General features: G+C 42.7%; 1 protein-coding gene across 2 annotated transcripts; it reads right to left on the reverse strand.

Annotated features, from left to right (window-relative positions):
• Nucleotides 1-611: 611 nt before the first annotated feature.
• brd7 (bromodomain containing 7) lies at nt 612-12,188 on the reverse strand. Of its 2 annotated transcripts, none has more exons than XM_080843359.1 (17): nt 12,080-12,188; nt 11,218-11,417; nt 10,812-10,938; nt 10,627-10,684; nt 10,328-10,472; nt 9,677-9,787; nt 9,226-9,404; nt 8,563-8,689; nt 7,661-7,736; nt 7,459-7,566; nt 6,299-6,434; nt 5,650-5,761; nt 5,405-5,458; nt 4,497-4,602; nt 4,022-4,165; nt 1,301-1,441; nt 612-777 (listed from the first exon to the last, which is right to left on the reverse strand). In XM_080843359.1, exons 1-17 carry the CDS (start codon nt 12,126-12,128, stop codon nt 707-709), a joined length of 1,944 nt encoding a protein of 647 aa, XP_080699485.1. In that variant the 5' UTR covers nt 12,129-12,188; the 3' UTR covers nt 612-706. The 2 variants fall into 2 exon arrangements, with proteins under 2 accessions (XP_080699485.1, XP_080699484.1); XM_080843358.1 differs by having other exon boundaries at nt 5,554-5,761.
• Between the last annotated feature and the right edge of the window lie 1,262 nt (nt 12,189-13,450).

Consider the following 13,450-nt stretch of genomic DNA (forward strand, 5'->3'; position numbering starts at 1 on the left):
GCATGTGAAAATTACTTCAGTATGTTCTGCACCTTTTGTCAAACTCCAATTTAGAGTCCCCTTTCTTGGAGCTGCTCATGTGTCTTGTGTTGCACTCAACATCTTCTGCTTTTAACTTTGTTGTTTTGACATCCCCTGTATCCTTCGCTGCCTTGTCTGAGAACGTGGGCTCCGTGCTGGTCTCGGCATACGCTCAGAGGGAATTGCTGGTCAATAAGAGATAATATTGCTGTGTATTTTTGGCTTTCCTGGAAGCATTTATTGCTATGGGCATTAGATGAGCCAGGGAACAAAAAAGAACATTTCTATGTGCCTCTGGGGGGAAAAAATGGTTTTGTGTACCTTGGTTGTGCAAACCTTTCTTACTGTGTAAATCCTGTGCTGCCTTCAGTGCTTTTTATAAGCAATAGCTTTGAGGAACATTGTGTGCATCTCCAACATTTTGTAAAGTATGTGTGTAATAAATATATACCATGTCAGGTGTTACTTCGGAAGAGGTGTGTTTTGTGAAAACTTATAAAACCTTTTAAGATGCGTCAAAAATTCTACCCAGGTGAGCCACAGAAAAGCGAGAGCTGGCAGAGAAACAAAGCCAGTGATTACTACAAAAGAGGTTTATTGATACAAACGTCACACAAAAAAACAGCACCGACTGTACAAAGAGGAATCTTGGCAATGGGGTTGGCCTAAAGCTCGGAGGAGGCTGCTAGACGGTAATGATGGGGACTTCTTCCGGTCCTGCTGATGAGCTCTCCATTGGTTCTGACATTTCTCGCACTGTAACAAGAGCATCAACAGGCTGGTATTACTGACAGGCTGGTATTACTGACAGGCTCTGTAGTATCAAAACTGATGTCTATCCTACACAACATTGTCCCAGTCTAAGTGAGACACAAAGTTCTTTGAACTACTGGAACTCAACCTTCCAACTTTATAAAACCACAGTGTACTGCAGAGTAAAGAGTGTGGTCGTTTTATAACTCGTATATATTTGATCACTTAGAAACCAGTAACACATAACCACATTGTGCCGATCGCTTCTTCCTATGCAAGACAGAATAGCCTTGTTTGATTTATAGTTTCAACATCTTATCCTTCCAAAGAATGACAAATTCCAAAAGAATGACAGTGAAAGAAGTGAATATGTCAGAGCCACTAAGCTATATGTGAGCGATATATATATTTAAAATCTGGAAACATATCATTTGTTGAAGCTAGCAGGACCTTTCCAAGTGTTACTCTGACTTAATGTGTAGAAATGCTAGGACCTGTGGAATAATACCGGGCCCTTAATTATTACCTGTGGTGAGGTCGATGAGGGGCTCGTCAGGCTTGTTGGGCACAGACACGCCCATGGCCTTCCTGATACCGTACACACTGATCACATCGCCTGGGGTCACCTGGCTTGTCAGGAGGGCCAGGTTTCCATTCACCTTCTCAGCTGTGGAAAAGGAACAACGGAGATGGGATGAGGAAAGAAGAACTGATGGTTTTTAAAAGGGGAAGGGGCTTGAATGACTGCTGAGAAAAGGGAGGAAATAAAAAAAGACAGATTTGGTGAGGGGAAAGAAGAACTGGTCTGACTGCTTGATATATATACACGTCCTTAACTGGAACGACTAAGTGTCACCGTTTTCGGTCACTGGAACAATTAAGTATTGTAACACTGTTTTCGTCGGACGTTTCTGGAATTTCAGCAACCACAACTGCCGCTGCTATTAGTGATGGGAGCTGGACAGGCTTTCCTGCAGACACCCACCTTGCATGATTATGTGTGAAAAAGTGGGAGAGCTTACCACTATGCCACGATAACTTTGCTTTATAGCATAATGGGAAAAACATGCTATTAAGTGAGACATGCTATTAAGTGAGACATATTCCTCCCTTGGTGCATGAACAAATGAATATTTGCAACACAAAAAGTATTAACAGATGTACAGTTATCTGATCACAAATACTTGATTCCTGCAATATATAAACTCCTAATAAAAGTTAGGCTAACAATTTCAACAGCTGTGTTGGCCTGAGCCAGAACACTGGTGATAGCCTGTCAGTCAGTCCAGCGGTCGCACACTAAGGAGGTCCAGACCTGTGCCGCTGACCCAAGGGAAACACCAACGATCTGATACCACTACAATATGTTGGTTAGCAGTATGAACTTGCACCTTATATGCCAAACCACTGGACGTCAATGAAGTTCAAGCGAGAAAAATGAAATCCCCACAAAGGCTAAGCACTGGCAACAGAAGCTAAGGACAAATGTGATATGTTTTACATGGATCTATACCAAGCTTAAGAACACACAAAGCTTTGCGTTCTAGGAACTTCCGTGGTCATGAGCAGCAATCCCACCGACACCAAAATCTTTGATCGTTTAGGATGTTAAACAATATCTGCAAACACGATTTGATAATTCTACAACATTGGAGAAACTGGATGGGAAAAAAAATGGCAATTGCATAAATTGGCTTTGAAAAATGATTAGCATCCAGCCAGAAACATTCTGGCTCTGAGAACGTGTGGCACACGATGGTGAATGAATCAAACTACAGCGAAAGTATTTATCTTAAATGATCCAACAGGTTCTAAAATGGAGAAATAATGGGTTTTACATACCCCAGCTGAATAATAAGGGGCTAAGAGCTGTTAGTGGAAAAATTGGCATCACTAAAAGCTCTTCACTCTTTTCCGCATTCAATTTGTTCTCCAGTTCAAATTTCAGTTGGGTTAATGATTCATATTCAAATGCTGACAATGTCCTGCAAACCCACTGAAGTATCTCAAATGAATAATTGACGAGGTCAGGTAACCATATACAGGGGCTACAAGAATTACATAGACCACCTTTCTCTAAGGCTGACATTTCAAAAGATGAAACCCAACATCAGCACCATGACAATGAGGACATCTGGTGCCCTCTATCTCACAAGGCCAGAGCTGAATACTACTATGCATTAAAGCATTTAACATGCTTAGCTGATCATGCTAAAATGCAGCACGTTCTCAAATGAATCAAGAAATATAGAGACACCCAATCAAATAAGCCTAATCAAAGAAGGACTATACACTTAAAACAGCAGTAAGTAGTTTTGGTCAAAAAATAGCAATCTACTGACAAAGCAAGCAAAAACCATACAACCAACACCACAGTTGGTACAGATAAAAAGGCTCGCTAGCTTGCATCTCATTATGGTGATATAGTTGCCAATGTCACACTGGGAAAGGACTTTTATTTACATTTCCGCAGGGTGGTCCGATCCGGGTCACAGAACTGCATAGGGCACAGCCTAGGTGGCTAGTTGGAACAACAAGTGCGCATATCTATCCTTCACATGACTGTTTACTATGAAAACTGGCAAACTGTTGCACACGCTCTTCAAAGTTGTCTCATAATCACAACAATTCATGTCACATACAGCCGCGGAAAACATTAAGAGGCCACTTCAAAATGATCAGTTACTCTGGTTTTACTATTTATTGGGATGTGTTAAAGTAGATTGAACATTTTTGTTGACAATTGGTCAAAATAGCAATTTATTTTTTTTCACCAAATATTGATTTCTAAACCCTTCATGCGTTGTTTAATAATGAATATGAACTTGTTTTTTTTGCATTATTCGAGATCTGAGAACACTGCATCTTTTTTGCTATTTTGACCAATTGTCATTTTTCTGCAAATAAATGCTCTTAGTCTAAATGACAATATTTTTATTTAAAATTTGGTATAAATGTTGTCAGTAGTTTAAAGAACAAAAGAATAAAAAAAAATGTATTTACTTTAACACATTCCACTAAAAAGTAAAACCAGAGAAACTGATAATTTTTTACGCGGCTGTATATACAACCATCATCTGAATGTATGTGGCATCACCATTTCTTTTTCACACAATCCCCTCTGAGAGGAACTAACGCCATTCTGGCTAGTGAATGAGGGTCATCCTTTGGCAGCAAGTACACACCTGTACTTAATATAAATGTATGCATTGTGTGTGTGTGTGTGTGTGTGTGTGAAGGCCCATACCAAGCTGTACTTCCTTGGCGGTGGGGGCGAGGAGGCAGATGATATTGGGGGGCTGGGGAGTGCTGAGGCGTTCCTTCTGGGCCTCCTGCAGATCGTTGAGGAGCTGGGTGGTTTCATCCAGTTTCTCCTGGAACTCCCGGGCCTCTGAGATGAAGAAACCCCACAGAGAACACAACGTTTACCAAGATAATACTCCACTACGAACACTCATGTGTACAATAAAGCGGTTATGCCATCTCCTATATCAGTTTCACGTTGAGGCCATTGAAAACCATTTGGTCTCACAGCTTGCGTGGAATCAAACAGATGGAAAGGCAGTGAAAGTGTTAGCTGAGCCGCTGCCATGACACAGTGGGAGGAGGAGATGCTCATGCTCTTCCATTAAAGTGCTTCATTAGCTTTGAACAGAAATGGGACTAATGGACAGAAATGTATTCCAAGTTAATCAAATGGCGAACGTGGGCAGACAAAATACCTTTAGAGTCGAGTTTGGGGACGAGGTGAGCCAGGCCCAGGGCTTTGAGTGTGTTTAGGGAGTCCGTGCCACTGGCTGGAGGGGGTTCAGACTGCACCACCTGAACCTGAATAGAAGGGGTGTAACAGGTAGACATTATGCATATGCACATTGATGATACCCTTGGGAATTTCCAACCTTTTAGTTTGTTAATTTACCTATTATTCTATTTAAATTAGAATGTTAATTCACAGATTGGGCATCTCATTAAGATACTGTAGATTTCAACTTCTATAACTTTAATTCATTTTCAGAGGTTTAAAAAAAAAATATATGCCATGAAAGGGGAGACTCCACCCATTTGGGGAATGGGAGTGAAAACTGGAGGGCTGCCAAACACAGCAAACAGCCAGCACAGGGGCTGCAGTGTGCTCAGGGAGCCGGTGGCACTCCAATGAAAGCCCATTCAGATGGCCAGTCATCACAAACATGCAGCTGCAGACACACACACTCACACACACACACACACACACACACGTCTATACAGGGGTATTGGGGAACAGAGATGCTAGCGTCATGAGAAGTATTAAAGAAAGGAGGGGGGGGGGGGGGGGGGGGGGAATCAATTTCCCTGTCCACATGGGCCCGTGGACAGTCTGAACAATCAGGCTATGGTATTATTGTTTGCACAGCTGCATAGCAGGCAACAGCATAGAGACACATCACAGCCAGCCAGATGGCGCAGGGCTGTTCTATAGTAAGCCTGTGAACTTCTGAGGGCAGAGACACAGTTCCGTGAAAATAACGTTGGGCACCTATGGATCCTGGGCAAAGCAGAGGTGGCAGCATATACCCAGAATCCACCACAGTGTAGCCCATTCCAGAACTGAACTGAACTAAAGTCGGATTGAGTTTTTGATCATCAGTACCTCATCACCTTCCGCTCCAGGGCTCTCAACTGGTGCCTCTCGACCTGGATTGTTCTGAAAAAAGGCAGTTGGAACAAAACATACATCATACAAAACATACGCCAACAAATAGGCTCACAGATGATGCAACGCCACCGCTCCTCTCTTACACGAGTCATCCAGCTCTTAACGGCTTCACAGCTTCGCTTATGGTGCTGGGAAGCAGGCGACGCGCAACGCATGAGTAACCGGATTTGGGCTCTTACCGCCTCAGTCTCCTTAAGAGTCTTCGAGTGCTGGCCATTAGTCAGCGCATCCAGCATGTTGTCCCCCATACGGCTCATGTGCTCCTCAGACCTGGACAGGAAGTTGGCCATGCTGAGGGACGGGAGAGAGAGAGAGAGAAATGGAGAGTGAGAGAGATAGATGGAGATGAAGAAGGTTGGGAGAAAGATGGAATGGGGGGGGTGTGCAACAAGTTCATGACCGTGGTGGCAGACAGTGGGAAAGTGTCTTGTGTTTGTTAGTATTAGTGAGTGGCCAATCGGGGGAACTCTTTTTGTGTTTATGCTAGCAAGTGATGAAGCTAGTGTGCACGAATGAGTCAGCATGTTTACATTCGCAGAGGAAGTTAGTGCTCTTACGAATGCCAGGAGAAAGTACATGGGCCTACCGCCTGAATCAGTTACACACAAACACACACCATCATGCCATCTCGATACAAGTAAGACGTCAGCAAATTAAAATGACCACTTTTCCAGTACGTCATCACCAAACATCTGGATGACCAAAAACAACAGGTTTGTCTTTGAAGTCCAAGCCCTGACTAATAACCTTCCAAAGCCGGCGAGTATTGCGCTGTAATCCGTGGACTACGGCGGTTAGCCGGCGGCTGTGGCCCTTAGACACACATACCTGTCAGAGCCCTGCGAGCTGGATTCCTCGCCATAGATGGAGTAGATGAGGTCGGAGTCCTCCTTGGAGATGTTGGCGAAGCTGGAGTCGTAAGCTGGAGCGTAGGAGCTAAAGGGTCCATAATTCAAGTAAGCCACTGTAGGGAATGAAAGTTAGGCGAGGGTGAGCACTGGAGAAGTGCAACAGCTGCATCCTGACCTCAAGGCAGAAGCATCACAAAGTGCTGTGTTCAACTTACTACCACCACACAAAAGTCCACATTTTTCAAATGACTACAAGACTTTTAGTATTGATGTTAATCATTACCGTGCCGTTTCATGGCATCGCCCCAAAAACTGTATTTTCTGAATTTCGAACAAGCCTTGGGTGCCACTCTTTGGTGATTATGTACAGAACCTGTGCACTCTCTCAAAATCTAAGTATCTCCAACGACAACTTTAGGTGAAATCAGCAAACACAGTTTCCTTTCCATGTAAGTTACAGATCACATTTTTCATTTCACAGAATCCCTGTTCCTTTGTTTACTTAAAGTGAAAAAAAAACAAGTAACTCCTCAAGCAGAACTTTAAATAAGGTGGGCAGAGTAGCGCTCTGGATTACATCAAACTACATTTGGCTTAGAGGTAGGGGTGGCCCTTTGCGAAAGCAAATTCTTCAATGCTTGATCATTGGAGTCTCTTCCGAAACAGCCGGAGCACATCCAAAGAGTTCCTACATGTTTCGAAGGAAAGGAACTGGCCCTGAGAGAGCGTCTTAGATCAGCTTTTATCTACTGCTTCAAGCAGGTTTCAGAATGTGCAGTTCATTTGTGGAGGGAACACCATACTCCAGTGCACATATTTACCAGACAGTGCGTCAACAATCAAGGCTCAAACAAAACACATCTGATAATTGCAGCCCGTGCTTATGGCTTTCTTCACCAAACCAGTGACCAAACACCAGTGACGACTGACTCTAGCAAACTGCTTTATCTGCGGAGATCCGGTTTCTCTGACCAAAACACTGATGACTACTAACTGTAGCAGACTGCTTTCCCTGGCGATATTCAGTTTCTCTGACCAAAACCCTGATGACGACTGACTTTAGCAGACTGCTTTACCTGCAGAGATCCCGTTTCCCTGCCCAAAACCCTGATGACCGACTCGAGCACACTGCTTTACCTGGAGAGATTATATTTCTCTTATCCTCCTTGAAACCCTGGAGTGTGTTGACGCCGCTTTGCAGTCTTCCTGACATCATGCCAAGCTTGACAGCGCAGTACCCTGGATCTGTAGAACAAACAGAATCATGAGCATCATCTTCCCAATAACAGACCTCTCCATGACAACAAGAAGAAACAACAAAGAGCAAGTCGCTACTTACCACCAGCACTCAAGTCAACTGGGTTAAGGATGGCTAGGGACGTGGATCCATCCTGCCTTCGCCTCTCGAACTCCAGCTAGAGGATATGGAAGGGGCAAAGACACAGTTTTAAGGGGGGCCAATTCTGTTGTGGCAACGATACACGATGGCGTTGAGAGCCAACCACCAAACATTTTACGATCAAGCTAGTAGCTAATGTCCACGTCAAACTGCGTTAAGGCATAAACTGAAGGACCGAGCCACTGGAGGGCATTTTAAGTGTGATTCAGCCGAGCAAGCATACCCAGGTGAAACAGAGGAATTACATTATTTTTACATAGAGATGAGATGTCACAGCATGCACAGGAAGAGAGCAATCTCAAACACACTGATTGCAATAGCTGAAATGACGCCATCAAATTACACTCACGCCGTGAAACTAATTTGTAGGTCAGTGTGCATGGTAAATTCGGTTGGAAATAATTAAGTGAGCCGGCAGCAGGTAATGTGAAAAAAGGCTCTTGAAATGTGTTAATTTGTTGATCATCAAGGTTCTGGTGCAGTGGTATAGTTTAGACCGTTATTTAGAAGGTTATTGCTCCAATACCTTTGGTAACATTCCAAGACTATGCATACAAAGCCACTGTTATGTTGCCAGCAACATATTCTGGCCTTAGCTCCAATTGCCTGTCGGACTATTCACAGGCCTTTTTTTATAATATTGTTGTCATTTGTTTTCCCCACAGACATAATCCATCACTGATGCCTCAGGGGTACACAATATGAACACTACTCTCAGCTGTGTGATCCACATGAAGTCCATTCGGGCCACCAACCGCCCAGAGGGTATTTCAGGTGCCTCTCATATTGACGTCATGCAGTTACAGAAATGATTTGGTGTAATTTTTGCTTACACTGCCTACCTCAGTGAGGAGTTCTCTGTTAGAGAGTTTATTCCCAGACTCCTCTATGATCTTTCGGATCTCCTCCAGGTCTTTCTCTGTTTGAGTGACAGTCTTCTGCACCTCCTCCTTTGAATCTTTGTCTTGCCTGCAGGTGGTTTGACAAGAGATAAGAGAAGATGATTATGGTCAAATGACACTTGTCAATCAAAGGCACTTGCGCACACACACTCTTAAAACACCTCTTACACCAAAACTTCTTTCAAAATTCCAACATCCACTTGATAACACAATGTTGGCCAAGATCACAGAGGCTTTTAAACAGACGCTTTCTTAGCAAACCTCTCAGCTTCCAAAGACACTGTTGAGTGCTGGTGTAAGAAGTGTGCAGTGCAGATGGTGCACAGGACCAAACACGCTCATAGCCATTCCACTCTCTCTCCCGTCCCAACTGAGAGCTGCCTCATGCAACAGTGAAAAGAGTGCCAAAGGCCGTTTGCCCAGCTCTGCATTTCTAATCACTGAGAGCTATTCAATCAGACTGATTGCCTGTCATACTTTCACATCAGGCTATTTATTACATGGGTCAAGTCTCCCAGGAGGGGACTCAAGGCAGTGTGGGTGTAACGCGTTGTAGAGGGTGAGGGTTGGACTGGATGAAGTAAGTGGGAGTAAGAGACGCACCTTGCCATATCCTTTTTCGGTCTGCAGGGAAACCGGGTGGTTTCCATAGGAGTGGAGGCATCTTTGCTCTGCTCTAGGCCTGAGCTTCCTTCCCCCTCCCCTGCGTCTGCTGGCCGGCTGCTGGAGCTCTCCAGGTCTGCCATGAACTCGATGCTTTGCTTCAGGCTATCCAGCCTTTCCTGCAAGGCCATTCACCTGATTGTTAGAAACCCACCAAAAAAGAACTTCCAAAAGTCTAGACAGCAGATTGTCAAGTAAAGTGTAACAGCACCCTCTGCTGGTTTATAAATGCAACTACAGTCTAGTTGTAAATGGATGTGAATGGAATATTTACATTTGCAAGAATTATGTTCCAATGACATACGGTTAAGGTTTTCCACTGCATACACTCTCAGGAGAGCGAACCCAATATGTCATTAGAAGCACCATATTATATAAACAGAGTTCTTACCGGACTGAGAATCTTAAGGCCAGAGCGGAGCAACTTCTTTGCTGCCTTGTAGTAGATGGTGTCAGGTTTGTTGTAGCTCATGGCATTCTCACACATTAATTTGAAATCGGTCTGTGAAGTCAAACAAATGGCAAAATTACGACGAAAGAAGTTTTCGTCAAAAAATTCCAAGTAAATCACCAGGTATTGCCGTCTGCAAGATCCAGAACATTACTCATAAAATCGAATGAAATCATTTATACCAGAAATATAATAATAACACGATAATCTTACTGTATGCATACAAGTGAAACATTAATTATCTAAACCACAGCATATTGACCTATAATCACACAAAAGCATAGATTTGCAGTTTTAATTGAACACGATCAAGTTCTGTTCTGACCACAATCATGTAGGCTTCCACAATACTGTAAATCTGAAGGGCAGCTACATAAGAAGTTCCATCACTGTCATACATGGTTGTTACTCCATGCATTGGAAATTGTATCAGTGGAAATGTATTTATTTATTACAAATATGTGACATTCAAGTAAACACACTCCAACATTTGAAGAAAAAAAAAAGAATGCTACTCATGAAATGTAAAAATATCAAGCAACGGCAAATAATGTGCATAAACATCACTAAGGCCGGGTTAGATAGATGTACCTTCATCTCTAGTAAAGACTGGTAATATTCCTTCTTGACTTTATCCTTCATGGTGCTAAAATCCATGGGCCTTCTTATGATCATCGAGTAGCCCGGAGCGATGAGATCAGTCACAGGGAAAGAGAAAAATGCAGTGGGGTCTTTCCTATGATCGAAAAAACAGAAATAAATGCCAATTCACAAAAGAACCAACCTAAACATATCACATATTTAACTTGTAGCAAAACTCAGATGTCACGATTAAATACACCAAAGAAATACGTCTTTAGATATCTTAGAACTGCAAATCTGATTCAGACCTTTGGAGCTGCCTGATGAGTTGACTAAGGGCTTCCTGTAGAGGAGTCTGCCCTTTGTCTGTGGAATTGAAAGATAATTCATACATTAATGGACGAAAGAATACTTAAAATGTATGTTGTACAGGATCAACATGGGAAATGTTAAAGTGATGATTAACTCATTAAGAACCAGTGGCTTGAACTACCTTCCATCTTCGCCATGGAGGACAGAGGTTTGTCCTGGGACATGTCTGATCGCATAGAAGCTCTACTGAGTTCTCGGTCCTCCCATTCAGTGTCCACAGGGTCTTGGCCTTTCCTCTTTTTAGTCATCTATACAGCCACAACCGAGTAAAACAAGGAACATATAAGTGTGATACAATTGGCATGCAGGTTAAGTCCTAGAAATCCAAGTAATTCCTTAGCACGTTTTAAAAACTACCGCGATATGCTTTGTTGTACTGAAGTTTTAGGTCTCTAATTGGGGGGATAAACAATACCATATCAGTCATAGCAATTCAACCAACAAGATAAATAAAACGTCCATGCACTTATCCGTCCATACATACATACAATGCGTTGGGACTCGGAGTTACTGATTTCGAACCATACCTTCTTCCTTTTTTTCTCGTCAATCGGTGAACCAGGGTTACTCCTGTCTCGGTCCTCCTTTTTTTTCTTTTTCTTCTTTTTGTCCCTATGCTTATCGTAATCCACCGACTCCTCGTAGAGGTTTTCCAGACTAGTACTTCCTGTAGTCACCTCATTACCCGCCACCTTCAAAACGAGTTTCAATGGTCTCTCCGCGTATTCTGAGAACAGAAGGAAGCTAGAATTATACGGGTAGCTACGGTGTTTCTCAAAAACAGACCAAACTAGCAATATGGTTTTAAGCAGCCCAGGTAGATTATATACTATATTGAATGTAGCTAGCTAACAGACGACAGCAGAACTTTCCATCGTTGATGCCTTAAAAGATAGCTAATAACAAGCTATAGTTATAGCTTGGTAGTATGCTAACTTACCTAGTTAACGACACAGCTAGGTTAACATTTCTATTCCCAGAGGATTTTGCAATTTACGCTCATACTATACAGCTATGTGGAACGATGTGAATCATCCTATAAAACACGTATCATATAAAAACAGAGTTGTCCAAAATTGCGGGGCAGATGTAATGTTTGCTAGCCACCAACAATACAGATACCGATAACCAGCTAGCTTTTAACTTCAGCTGACCATGACAGATGGCTCGCGCTCGTGTCCTCAACGCCCGCGCCAAGCGCACAGTAGGCATAAAGCAATTGTTTCATATTATTAAACTTTACTTGAAAATGCGACTTAAATCTCGGTCAATGGATGTCGCCCTGCTGACGACCGCATGTTAGCCGACTGGCTAATACTACACATATGCATTTAAATAAGCACGAATAGCGTACCACAAGCAATGTGAAAGTCTTCTGCACGACCTTACCGTCGTAAGCGCGTTTCTCTGATTTGTGTTTTTTGTGCTTCCTGCCCATACTTTATACCGTTATCGTCAAGACAGGACAGTCGGGTGGACTGGTCTGCTCTTTGTTTTGTTCTAGGAAGGACAATCGCAATTACAGTACTCGAGGAAACGCCATGGCTTTTCCTACAGCGTCCCTGGTGGCTGGAGTTCGAAACACTTTGTGACCTACCCTTACAGGCCTACGTTACGTTCCTATATTACTGTTTTAAGGTGTATAGATGATTTGTTGTCACAGACTCAAATAATAGCTTGTGTATGTATAGTTGAATGTAAACCATGTACTTTCTTCGTAAAAAAAAAAAGATGCGTCCTTTTTATTGAAATGTATCGATTGGGAATTTTTTTCTTTCTCTGTTCCACCATAAGGGGGCATAATGACATTGTTTTTTTAAAATGTTTGACACATACATTGGCCTAGTCTGTCTAGGGCTAGGCTATATAAAATATTTAGAATTTATTATCGGAGAAAGTCTGGTCACTCCTATTTGGTGTCCTAGAAGTTGGCTGTCCTAACTTTACATGACTCTCTGCTGAGAATTCCAAGTCTAGCAGAGTTAAATCTGGATTTTATTTCAACATTTATTTATTTTCCTTCCCCAAGATATTACCTTTGGAGAAATCTATGATAAATGCTTGTAATTTCAGGTCACCAAATGGCATTCTATTCTCTATAGGCACCAGAACAGCCAACTGTCTATGTGGACAGATAACAGCAGGCCCTGGCTTAATAGGACACTGCATGGAGTTTTGCCTCTGTCCTCTTCAAACCTGATATGCTCTGTTAAATCGGTACACATTGTTGGGCTCGATGAATGACAGATGTTTTATTCATGCACGAAAGATAGTGAGCATTCTTTGAAGCACATTCCAGGTTTTATGAAGAGGCGAGGGATGTGGGGGCCATGGATCCAGTGCTCATATTCCAAAAAATTTGGAACAAAAAGAGACGGATTCTGCCATTCCTGCCATACCTCCTCTCATGCACTGAGATGTTTCCAGTGGAATGATAGTTCTGTTTAATGTATCATGTTTCATCCATGCCAGGAATCATCCATCTGGATTCCAGCACCGCCACATTCTCTTGCATAATTTTTGGACCCTGAAATGGTAACAGAATATAATCCTCACTCATATATCTTTGCTACCTCGACTAAGCAATCATGTTAACTTGTTTAGCCATAGTCAAACACAGCACCATTTCTGAAACGTTTTAAAAACAGCAAAAAGCCTTTTTCTTTTTCACCGTTGGGTTTGAAGCAGAGTTAGGATGATTTACTTTCCTGTCATATGGCAACGCTTCGGATCTGGTTCTGCTCAAACCCGTAACGGTCT

This window comes from Sprattus sprattus (assembly GCF_963457725.1).
Source record: "Sprattus sprattus genome assembly, chromosome: 8".
NCBI lineage: Eukaryota > Metazoa > Chordata > Actinopteri > Clupeiformes > Clupeidae > Sprattus > Sprattus sprattus.